Source organism: Protopterus annectens, chromosome 7.part1, assembly GCF_019279795.1.
Source record: "Protopterus annectens isolate FY-2018-M chromosome 7.part1, PAN1.0, whole genome shotgun sequence".
NCBI classification, from domain to species: Eukaryota; Metazoa; Chordata; order Ceratodontiformes; family Protopteridae; genus Protopterus; species Protopterus annectens.
Window position 1 is genome coordinate 281,305,593 of NC_056740.1, and position 13,013 is coordinate 281,318,605.

At 40.2% G+C, this 13,013-nt stretch overlaps 1 protein-coding gene across 1 annotated transcript in view; it reads left to right on the forward strand.

Moving 5' to 3' along the window:
* LOC122807732 (NUAK family SNF1-like kinase 1) overlaps nt 1–9,361 on the forward strand; it is a 721,770-nt gene extending 712,409 nt beyond the window's left edge. Inside the window, exon 7 of the mRNA XM_044078715.1 lies at nt 7,767–9,361. Within this exon, the coding sequence (XP_043934650.1) occupies nt 7,767–8,836 (1,070 nt within the window). The 3' untranslated portion in view covers nt 8,837–9,361. The remainder of the gene's footprint in view (nt 1–7,766) is intronic.
* The last annotated feature ends 3,652 nt before the right edge of the window (nt 9,362–13,013 follow it).

Genomic DNA, 13,013 nt, shown 5'->3' on the forward strand with positions numbered 1-13,013 from the left:
GTGCCAAGATCCATCAAATCACATAAGTACTCAAGTCACTCAATCACAGGTACCAGTCTGACTCCTTCATAGTCCTTGTGGGTGGGAATGAACTGAGACAATCCTTCCTGGACTATATGAAGAGAGACATGACTGAGCTCTCAGATTATTGTGTCACAGGCAAGTATGAGCCTAGCCTTGAGCAGCATTCTACCTTCACCAAGGATGATGCCATAATACAAACAAAAAATGACTGACTTTAACAACTGGCTTAACTTTTTGTGTCAGTCCAAAGGGATCCAAAATTTGTCAACCTGCGAGGACATGATTGACAGGCCACACTGTTTTGCCAGAGATGGTCTGCACCTGTCTCCTCTAGGATTTCTGATACTGGAAAATACTTTAGCCAGCCCTATAGTGCCTTTTTTAGACAGTGTCAAAGTAACCAGCCTTCCAGCATAACAAAATCTTTTCTTGATAAGCTCAAGGTAGAGCTGCTCAATACTGGGAATCTAAACAAGAAACCACACTCCCTAGAAGCACTCCTCACCTTGGAAGATGCTGACATCTGTGCAGTCACTGAGATAAGGCTCAAAGCCACAGAAAGCACCCTGTCCATGCAAAGCTACAACACCTTCCATACATTCAGAACACTAACCGAGCAAGAAAGAACCAAAGGAAGAGGTGCATCTGTCTCCATAAAGCATAAGTACACCTCAAGACTGGACAAACAGTAAGATTCCCTTGAGCTACGCCATGTCTAACTAACCATAGGCAAAATCCCCTACCACATCATCGCTAGCTATAGGTCCCCCACCATGAACCAGGAAAACATACTGCATACCTGGACTTATTGGAGTCACTCACTATGCGGTCCAATACCTTACTCATGAGTGATTTTGACTATCTTACCAATGACTGAAGAACATACGTAAATACTAACAGGCTCAGTGGTTCTTGGACGCTGTCATTGAAAATGTTCTGGAACAGCTGGTCAGCACACCCACTCTGGGCTCAGATATCCTGGACATAGTACTTACTAACATAGGGTAGTGTTGCACCCCCATGCCTGTGTAATGTCCTCTTTGGTAAGACTGGACCATAAAATGGTTTAAACATACGGCCAGATACCCAATCAAGGTAAAAAAATGCTAAAGAATTTCTCTAAGACAAATTATTTCCAACTAAGCGATGGCATATGACATTTCAAAGCTCCCCCAAACTCAGAAAACGCAGAATCCTATGTAGAGGTGTAGACCAATACCCTGTATAGCAACTTAAGCAGTTGTATAAAATCAGCTTAATCAGATTAAACCCAGGTCTTGACAGAAAAGCAAGCAACCTATGAACCTAAATAGCCTCCTCAGCCAAGGAAAATCACAAATCATTTTATTAACTACATCCAGAATCTTAAGGGGAATACCCAGCTATTCACAGATCTGGTTGTGGATGGCACCACTCATACTCAACCAGAGGAAATATCCAAACTGCTAGCTAATGGACTTGGATCAAACTTCATCCCCCTATCCCCACCGGTCATGCCCCAAAGTATACTTGCTACCATCCCTCAGCCTATTATCTCAAGACAGCAAGTCATCTCTGTGCTCTCTAAGACTAAAAACACAGCATCAATGAGCCCTGACAACATCCCATGTTGCCTTTTAAATAACGTAAACATGGTCTAGCAGACCTACTTGGATCCCTATTTAACCACAGCCTCCAGACAGGCTATGTTTACGGCAGAATGGAGGACAGCAACAGTCATCTCTCTGCATAAGGAGGGAACATCAACTGACCCAGGGAATTATAGATTCATAAGCCTGACTAGCATCATCTGTAAGGCCATGGAAATAATCATCATGGACCTTATCAACAAGGACATATGTAATCTCCAGACTCTGAACCCAACCATGCTTGGATTCATTAAGGATAGATAATGTCTTCTGTATCTGGTTGACTTCTTTGAGAAGTTCACCAAGGCCACAGATGAGGGAAAGACTGTGCATATCGCCTACCTTGACCTGGCCAAGGCATTTGACACTATTCCTCACTTAGGCATTAAACTCTCTCAACTAGGCATAAACTTCTATGTCACTAGGTGGGTAGCCAAATGGATCAGTAATAGGACACATACTGTCAAAGTGGGTGAATTCACCTCTAGCAAGAGGCCAGTCACCACAGGTGTACTATATGGTTCAGGGTTCTGTACTAGGCCTTCTCCTGTTTGGTATTTCTTTCTCAGAAGTCAAGGCAAATGTAGACAGCCTTTGGCTGACCAAGTTCACAGGTGACTTCAAATTGGGGGCAATCACTGAAACCCCCAAGAATACTAATATACTGCAGAAAGGATTAATGCAGACAAATGATTAGTACCAGAGCCATGGATTGAAACTAAATGCAAAAAAATACATAATTATTCCCTTTGGGGAAGCAAATACCCAAGCTAATTCTGATATAGACAGCACCCTCCTAAGAGAAGACCCAGTGGTATGTGATCTGGGTACTCAAGTTGATAATAATCTGAACTTCGACCACCATGCATCCACAGTGATGAGAAAGTCCTCCTATGTGGCACAACTCATAGGTAAGGGCATGGCATTCAGATCAAAGGACATTATAATTCCATTGTACTCTTCCCTCATCAGACCAGTAATGGAGTACAATGCACCTTCTCACACGTACTCACCAGACATCTGCAACAGCTGGAGCAACCACAGAGTGTTCTCACCAGGAAGATACAGGATATAAAAAATGGTTCCCTATTAGAAGACCGAAGACGCATTCTCTCGAATGCATCTTGGTCGAACTCAAAAGCCTGAAACAACAAAATATCGAAGCGGCTTTTAAGCAAATTCTTTCCCTGGGAAAGAATTCACTTGGCCGTTTCGTTACTTTGCCCGTTTTTGGCACTGTAGTGCGGTCTCAAGAGTTGGTATATTTAAGTAGGGGGGTGTGGGGTGCAGCCACCCACATCGGGGAGGGTGTAGGGGGAAGCCAGCCACTTAATGTAATGTTTAAAGTATTTTATTTTGTTGTTGTTGGAACAGCAATTTTTTTCCCTAGGAAAAAAATCGCTGTTCTGACATTTCAAAATTGAAAGCTTTCACTTACACAGGGTTGATTAATCACCATTTACTTTTTTAAGTGTTCGGTGATCTAATATAGACCCTAAAAAATAAGTCCTACATGGAAAGATTGAGAGCCCTATCACTGTATTCTGCCTCCTACAGACTAGTAAGAGGTGATCTGTGTCTGGCCTACAAGGCAGTCTATGATCCAGTCCTGATGGAAGTGTTGCACATTTGTAACTCAAACTGCATGAAGGTCAGTCATTCCAGGGACCTTAACCTAGCCTCTGACATAAATAAATCATATTGGAGAGATAAATATGTCTCTCAGAGACTACCCCTTCTCTGAAACCAGCTTCCCATTCACTAGAAGGAAACCCCTTCTCTGACCCTCTTCAAGCATAACCTAGATCAATAGATGGATAATCGTAAATTTACTCTTGGGGTGACACCCATGTCCCTCATGGACAGAGGCAGTCGGTATTAGATAATATAGCATAGGTTCATACTTCTTTGAAGTTCATTCACCTAGCTACTGAAAATTGGGAAACTCGTGTTAAATATGGCTAGGCTTGTGAGGGCTCTTGGGCTGTTAGCCTGGTAATCTCCTATGAGCCTATGAACCTGTGAATATTATGGAGAAAGAAGAAATAATAAGGTATAGGAGGTGCAGAAACAGAAACTTGACAGTAAGAAGAATATTATTGTCTAAGAAAGGTGAAAGGAAGGTAGAGAAAAACAGGGTAAAATATGATGACATAGAAGGAAATGAGAGAGAAGTAAGGATGAGTGCTAAGAGCAGTGAGAGGGATAGTGGGTGCATAGAAAATTGCAAGGAGGAAGGAGTATGGAAGAGAAAAGGAAGACAGAGAGGCATGTATGTATAAGGCAAAGAATATAGGAAGGGAAAAATAAAAGGGTCAGTTTAACCTGGAGAAAGGCAAGAACAGATCTTGGAATTGAAAAGATATTATTTTAGGTTATGTTTAAAAATGGGACTTGTAGGTGTTGATCTAATGTCCACAGGAACCTTGTTCCAGGTTTTGGATACTATGAAGGAGTATGAACTTTGTGCTATGTTTTGGCAAATAGGTTTCAAGAAGCTGATTCTCATATGAGCAAAGTAGGCAGTTAAGAAGGCACTGTTTGAGAATGTTACTAATGGATGGACAGTGGAAAGGATTATGTATCATTTTGTGGGGAAGTAGAAGTTGAATGCACTTGAGGTAATTGGACAGCTCAAGCCAGTTTAATGTTTTCAAATTTAGATTAGTTGCAAATGGAGCTACCTTGTTATAACATAGTTGTAGTTTTGAGATGAGGGAGATCTGAATATTGCTAAGAACTGGTGAGGCATACAGTAGAGAATGTAAAAGGTATGTGTTTGCCAGTGTGACTCTGGAGGAGTTGGTGAGGAATTTTTTTTTTTGCATCTGTAGAACATATCAAGTTTTGATGTGTTTTTAATACAATTTTGTATATGAAGATTAAATTTCAGTTGATCCTCAATTCTGATACCTATTAATTTGGTATTTGTATCTGTGTGATCAAGAGAAGTTATTTTGAAGATGTTTTTGAGAGGTGTTAGAGATTTGGGGAGAAATAATAATAGCTTAGTTTTACTGGGATTTAGGAAGAGTTGGACAGTATTCATGGTTGACTGCACAAATGCAATAGGGGTATTCCTGATACTTGTAAATGAGCATAGCAAAGGTGAGATTCATAGAGGCCATTTACACTAAAGCAAAAGGCCTTAAAAATAGTAAGAGGCAAATTAGGACTGTTGTGAAGCATTGTATGCTAATGAGGTGGTTTTGCAATTCATAGTCCGACATCTGCACAGTACAAACATACCTTATTAAATGCAATGCTTCACCTTTGATATTAGAGTTGCAGTCTCTGAACTTGCCCCCAGCCATCCCTAGAGAAGTTTGTCCAAGTATGCACAAGCACTTCCATGACACAAAAATGAACTATTTCCCTGAGCAACCCCTTCATTAGTTTCTGTTAAGTATGCACAAGCACTAAAATGACACAATAAATTATTTTACCCATCTATCAGTTCCACAGTGTGACCAAGTATGGAGAAGCCCTTCCCTGACACTTTGATTTATTTCCCCAAGCAACTGCTTCAATAACATGCCCCAGTGTGGTGTGCAAAAGCACCAAAATGAAACATGTCCCAAAGTGACCACTCCAGTAGCATGCCCTAGTATGTACAAGCATCAAAATGAAACAAGCGGCCCCTTCAGTAAAATGTCTAGGTATGCATAAGCACCAAAATGAAACATTTCCCCACGTGACCCCTTCAGTAACATGCCCTAGTGTGCACAAGCACCACAGTGAAACACTCACCTAAGCTACCCCTTCAATAACATGTTCTAGTATTCACAAACACCAAAATGAAACATTTCCCAAGTGACCCCTTCAGTAGCATGCCCTATTATGCACAAGCACCAAAATGAAACATTCACCCAAGTTACCCCTTCAGTAAACTGCCCAGGTATGCACAAGCACCAAAATTAAACATATACCCAAGTGACTCTTCAGTAAAAGAAGCATCAACTGATCTCCCCTTGCATCTCCATATTCTCCCTGAAAACTGCTGCTTACTGGTGTAAGTTATTTACACACTTAATATGCAGATGAGGCCATTACAGATTTATATATTGAATCAAACTCACATGGCTATGTGTAAAGCCCCTTAACAGTGTAGCAGCCTTCCACCTGTAGCTTATGTCTTAAGAATTTTACTTTTTGTGATAGAGCTGAGTGTTTACATCAACTTCTTCCCATCTTTGTATGCATGTTCACTGTCCGGGATTTGCATATCCACATAGAGCCATTCATTCTTCATGGATCATCAGTACAAAAATGCAAAGCCCTGCACTGTGAATACTGACATTTTGAGCAATGGAGTGTAAATGGGGAAGAATGTTTGATGACCAGATGAAGGTGGAGTCGCCAGCATAATGGATGAGGGAAACTTGTTGGGAAGATGTATGAAAATTGTTAATAAAGATGTTAAAGAGAAAAGGTCCAAGGTTAGAGCCTTGGAGCACACTGTTATTAACTGGGAGGAAAAGGGGAGTATATAGAGAGCCATTTTACAGACTGTTGCTAATGCTAATGAGAAAGGTAGCTTTCGAACCACCAGTATTTTCTTAGACAGACCAAGTGCAGACATTTTAGAGACTAATTTGGAGTGAAAGACTGTGTCAGACTAGGCTTAAGAGAAATCTAAAAACAGGGACGAGACCAAGTTATTGTTATCTCTAGCTTTGATGATGTTGTCTAAGAAGGCAACCAGGGCAGTTGTTGTGGTCTGGTGTGGGTGAAAACTGGGCTGGGAGGAATTAAGTAGATTTTCTTGAAGAAGGTATTCAAGATCTGCTGATGTATGCACTTTTCTAGAATTTTAGAGAGGGGAGATAAGATAGTGACAGGCTTAAAATTCATTATTTCTGATAAGTTGCACCTTTGTGAAGAGGCATGATGTAGAATTTTTTCCAGAGAGACAGGAGATGTGATTCTTGAATGGATTTATTGATTGAGATGGAGACAGGATAAGCAATGGAAGTAGTTGCAAGCTTTAGATATTCTGTACGTAGGTTGTGAGCAGGTTTGAGCTTACTGAGTGGGTGTTTTGTATGTGAGGTACAGACAGTTTTTAAAGGAGAAAAAAGGTTTAATGGATATGAGAACCTTACTGCGGTAGTTGTGAGTTTGTATGGGATTTTGTGTAAGGACAGTAAAAAAGTCTATAAAATGGGAGTTATATTTATTAGCAGTTTCTGTGGGAGAGCTATTGGGGTAGGGATTGGGGGGCAGTAGGAGTTCCAGGGTACAAGATTTTGTTAATAGAGGACCAACATTTCTTGGGGCTTTTATCTTGTTTTCTGCAGGGAGCAAGTCCCCCTGCTCCATCTAATGTATGGGCAAGACCACCACATTCCCTAAATTCTGAGAACGTCATACCTTGGAGAAGAGGGAAAATTTTGAGAAATGGCAATCTCAGGCTTAGCATATGTAAGCCCAGAATTTCAAACATTCAGTCTCCATATTTCAAGACTTGATAGTCCCACATAACTTGGCAGTCCAAGTCCTGACATTTTAAATAGTTACTTGTTTATTTCCCTAGATCTACTGCACGTTGTACTACAGTCCTTAAGAGGCCTAGATCGTATATCACAAAAGGCTAAAATATCAAATATCACAAAGATCATTCTCTGCATTTGCTCTTACTGCTTAGGACTCACCAGTATTTGTTAAGTGTTCAGGTAAACTTGAGCAGTCTTGAAGATTATTTTTTGAGCACCTTACTTATAGAGCATCTTAGCTTTGAAGAATCCTCACTCATTTACTGTTGTTTCATGCAGTTTTAAACATTTTTGATGTGCATTTTATTGTATGTTATTACTTTTAGGGATTATCTTTTTGTTTTCATTTTTATTTTTTTCCCTATTTACATGATTGCATGCCTTAATGTTTTTTCAATAATAATAGCCAATTTTATATTTATTCATATGACTTTTGCTGATTTATGATTTATTAGCACATATATTTTACCTCTGCTGTTTTTGGCTCAGGTTGTAGCTGAAACATGACACTTCTCAATCATTCCATTCACCTGGTTAACAATTATTACATTAAACAAAGCAATTGTTCATAAAGACGGGAGAAATAATTATACTGACACTTTTTTTTTGCCACTGGCAGATGCATGTGGGCTGATTGACTGGATGTTGAATGTAAAGGCAGAGGGAAGAGCAACAATAGAAGATATTGCAAACCACTGGTGGGTGAACTGGGGTTATGATGACTCAGTCTGTGACTGTGATTCTAGTTCTGAGTGTCAGTCCCCACTACTGGCTCGATACATTGACTGGCAAAACAGACCCCAGTTGGAAATGCAGCCAAAGGAGAAGGAAGATGAATCTGACCAGGAAACAAGTTCCAAGAGTCACAGCTCTCCTCTTAGAAGACTGGAAAAGTATGGAAGTTGCTTGAAGAAATCAAAGAAAGAAAATGATATGAAACACCCACAGCAAGTAATTGTTTCTATGACTGTAGAGAAGAAACCAAAGGGAATATTGAAAGCAAGAAGCAGTTTTGACAGTGCCTTTCTTCCTTCCACTTTCAATGAAAGTCTGTCTCACCTCTGCAGTTCAGCTGTACAGGAAGCAGATTCACCAACCTTAAATGAACTAGATGGCTTCTATAAAGCCCCGACAGAACTAAATAATACTCTGACTAAAATGCCAAAAAAAGGGATTCTGAAGAAAACATGTCACAGGGAATCAGGTTATTCATCTTCACCAGAAAGAGGGGAGCCACTACATTCATCTTTAGAAGTAGCAAAGCAAGAGAAAGTCATTAAATCAGACAAAGCTATTTGCCATCGGAAGGGAATTCTTAAACGTAATGGAAAATTTTCAACCAGCCTTGAACTTGCAGAAGACAATTTTACCATATCATTGTCTGATTCTTTTAATGAGCTGTTGTTATCCAGTGGGGGGCGGCCAAAGATTCTCAGCCGTCCTCCAAGTGTTATTAGCGATGACAGTCTTTTGTCAAGTGACTCCTTTGACCTCTTAGACATGGCAGCAGAAACCAAAAGGCAGCTGTTTGCCCACAGCCCAGGGAATCTTACTTTCAGTTCTGCATCAAAAGAAGACCTTGCTAGTTTAGATGACCGGGACTTTTATGACATGTACAGTAATACTACTGATGGATACCTAGATAAGAATTTTACAGTAAAGGACCTTAGACAGCATAATACTATATGAAAAAAGATGGATGAAATACTGCCAGATATGTAATTAAAATCAGGCAACTCTGATTACTTGACATATCTTTCAGCATCATGTGTGGCACATTTTATGTTTGTCTAGCAATGTTGTCAATGGCAATAACTCATTTTACTCACTTCAGTAAAGCAAATATGTCGAGTGATCCAGGCATAGTCTGCATTTAAATGTTTATTCATACTTGGAAAATAAAGATTCTGAATATTTTGATATATAACAGTTCTTGTACAAGTTACTAACTCCAAAAGATAATTCAGCAGAAATGTCAAAGCGGTTTCATTGTTTAAAACATATTCACTTAATAAAATCAGTTACATGTTTTTTGTAAAAAAAAAAAAAAAAAACTGCAAATGAATTACTTCTGAATATGTACATTATCTGTAATGCAGACTCTAAAACAGTAACCAGCATTTTTCATGTTGAGAATTTGTAACATCAACATATTGTCAAACCCTTGATCTCAGCGTATGTGAACTAGATTAATAAAATAGATCTTGTATGGAATGGATTTGGAATTTCAGTTCCCATGTACACTATTAGTTTATAAGCTGAACACAAACCAGTCATTAAGTAACTGTTGAATGTAAAATTAGGTAAAACAGAAAATAACCAGCACATCTTGCACTGATTATACTGCACTATGTCAAACTAAAAGTCTACATTCTAGCCAAAAAATGCTGAAATAACAGAAGCACCCACATCGCTACAGAAACATCGCACATGTGGTGAGTATAATCCAATTAACAAATATTAAATGAATATCCATTTGATGGCAGGAATGACATGTTTTGAAAGCCTGTAGACCAAGTGCCAAAGAAATCACAAACCAAAGGATTCCAGGAATCACCATGAATCCTCTATACAGTCTAAATATGTTTCTATTGTACACTCCATGTCAACCAGAAATTAAAAAAAAAACAACCCTAGGTTTATTAAAACAGAACCACATGCTGTTGTCATAAAATTTATTTCATGTCCCATCACCCAACATAAAAAGCTGTACATCATTAAACCTGTAAATGGATTTTGTTCTGGAAAAATAAAGCTGCAAAGTAAACTTTTCTCTAACGTAGACAAAATACTCCACAATTTCTCACCACCAGTGATAAATTAGCTCTATATCATTTATTTGTTTAAAAGATTTTAAACAATTATCCTTCACTAAATTAAATAATAGTAATAAAGGTCAGTAGAATATTCAGCAAGCTGCATTTTAATACTACTGTGCTTAGTTATCCCTTTGGTGAACTCATCATGGTGTGAGTAAAACACTACATGCCAAATATTCCAGAAAGATTTCTTTATTGGTTATGCAAACATGTTATATCTGATGACTATAATGATTATGGCTTTTTTTATTACAAAGTATATGGGTGCTAGGTTGCATTAGCAATGGTACAGGCATTGCTAAATACCCTTCATGAGCTAGAAATCATGTCTGTTCCAGAGCCAGGAATCATGTCTGTTCCAGAGCCATGAATCTTGTCTGTTCCTTTAAGCATTACCCATTATGCCCTATTACAGATTGCAGCTTAACCACTTGACATTCCATACTGGCACAACAAATGACATTCCAAACATTGCTGTCTTACAGACTACCAGGATTCACGATGACTTGCACGGAGTCTAAGAGTCATGTAAGACTCCATGCAGCCATTGCGATCCAGGAACAGCCCGAAATCCCATGTAAGAGACAACTAAAATGACTCTTACACAGGCAGGGAGTGGATATGCTAATCACCCCACTTGCAGCCGAAAGGCATGCAAATGAGGTAGATTAGCGATCCACGAAGCTGAAACCAGCCCGTGTAAGAGTCGTGTTAGTTGCAGAAATGTACTCAGTTGACAACTGAGTACGTTACTGCAAATAACACAATGGAGCCATGACAGCTCCAAATAAGGTGTGCAAATGTTGCAGTGAGCATGCCAATGGCCAAATATGTGGCCATTGGCATGGTAACCCGATGCAAACATGAAATAAAATAATTTTGTTTTCGGAGATCAGCGATGTTTAAATGCAGCGCAGCCCCGCGCAAACGGACTGCGCTATATAAAACATAAAAATAAAGGTTTGAAACCCACAAATGTGGGTTTTATGTAATGCATGGATTTGCAATGCAGGGACTAGCAGACCAAAAACAACATGGCCACCGTCTAGTGGTTGCTAAGGGGGGAAGCTGAGTGTAAGACATGTAACTAAGCATTAGTAGGCAATCCTATGTAAATGAGTGGTAGGATAGTGAATCACACTGTCACATAGCAAATGAGCACATTCCGTGTAGTGTAAGAGTTAGATAAGGGGGAGTAACAGAGTAGAAGATAGGTGACATCACAGGGGGAAATGTCAGGAAGAAATCAAGCTCATTGGAGCAAAGTGGTATGTGAAACATGTCAATCACACAGCAGAAAAAGAGGAGTGTCAACAGATAAGCATGGGAAAGTCAAGAAATGGAAGGTGTACACTGTGGCCAACACCAAAGTTTCTTGCTGTACATGCATGCGCGCGTGTGCTCGCTGGGAGCAGCAAGTAAGACAGAGTGCGCACGTGTAAGGCAGAGTAAGCATGTAGGAGCCTGTTTAAAGATCTGTAAACCTGTTTGCGCTGGTGTGCGCACGTGTTAACCCGAATAAGCAGATTCTAGTCTGTGTAAGCATGTGTGCTCTCGTGGTAGCCACTGTGAGCGTGTTTTCGCTGGTATACGTGCTGCTCCCCCCTGAGGAAACAGAGAGGAAAAGGAAGCAGAAGAAATAGTAGGAAACTAGCAGGGAATACCTGTAGAGGTAGCAGGTGAAAACAATTAGAAGCAGGCAATTACACAGGCAGAATACAAGCTCAGCCCAGCACTTAAAACACTGCAAACAGCATTGCAGTATGTTTCTCTCAAGAGACACTGCAAGACAGGAGTAAGCTAGTAGAAGTGAAAACTGAAAAAGCTCCACTCAGACCAAACATGCTAGGGGCTGCCATAGCTGTCATAAGGAGACATAGGAGTCTTGCTGAGGGTGGTGACAATGGAAATGCTGCCAGACAACCAACAGTGAGGAGACGGAGAAGAGTGTACAGGCCCAGGGTCACCTACCAGGGGTTACATGAGCTGGAGATAGTGGAGCGCTATAGAGTGGACAAAGACCTCCTGCAGCAAATTGTTGAGCTGTGCAGGCCATGCCTCACACACAGAACCAACAGAGGGGAACCCATCCCAGTGGAAACCAAGGTATGTGTTGGCCTAAGAATACTAGCAACAGGTACCTTCCAGAGACCAACTGGTGATATAATGGGGATATCACAGGCATCAGCCTCCAGGGTACTGCACCAGTTCCTGGATGCCATGTCAGCACATATCGGTGATCATGTATATTTCCCTTTCCCTTTGACGAGCGAGATGCCTCGTGGTGTAGTGTAGTTAAGCCTTAGGGCTTGTTTGCTTACTTAGACAGCGCTATCCCAATATTGCCAACCAAACAACTGGGAAAGCTTAGCGAATGTATTTTAATTGTACTACAAGTCGTATGTAAAGAGCCAAAGCAGGTTTAAGCTTATTTTCACTTTCACAGTCTACACCTTCAGATACGGAGGTATCTGCTTTGGCAGCCAGCATACAGATGAGCTGTATGCTGTGTAGCCTGCTCTACATCACCTAAGAATTGAGCAGTATAAACCATTTAATGAGGCCTAACTGTGCCATTGATTTGATAGATTGTACTGTTCTGTCCTTGTTACACTCCTTAGTTTAGTGGGACATGCTTGAAGCTATTTTGTGATTTATCTCATGTCTGCCTCAGTAAAGTAATAGTTGGAATAACCTACCTCAGCTCATCTAACAGATACTACATAAGTGTATATTGCAATACTGTACTGTTTTAATTGTATTGAAGTTAACTATACTGTCTCCTACTTTATGCACAGTTCTACATACAATATTAAGACTGCTCTATGACTACTGAACCTAGCAAACTATATAAGGATATACTGCTTTTGTTGCTAAACCCCTCTCTCTCTCTCCTCTCTCTCTATATATAGAGCCCCCCCTGCCACTGAGGACAGCAGCATATAACCCTGCCATTGTCGTTGACTCCTTGGACTCCCAGTGCGAATGCACACACCTTCTCTAACCCCCAAAGAACCTGACTTAAAAATCTCCTAAAGAGACTCAGG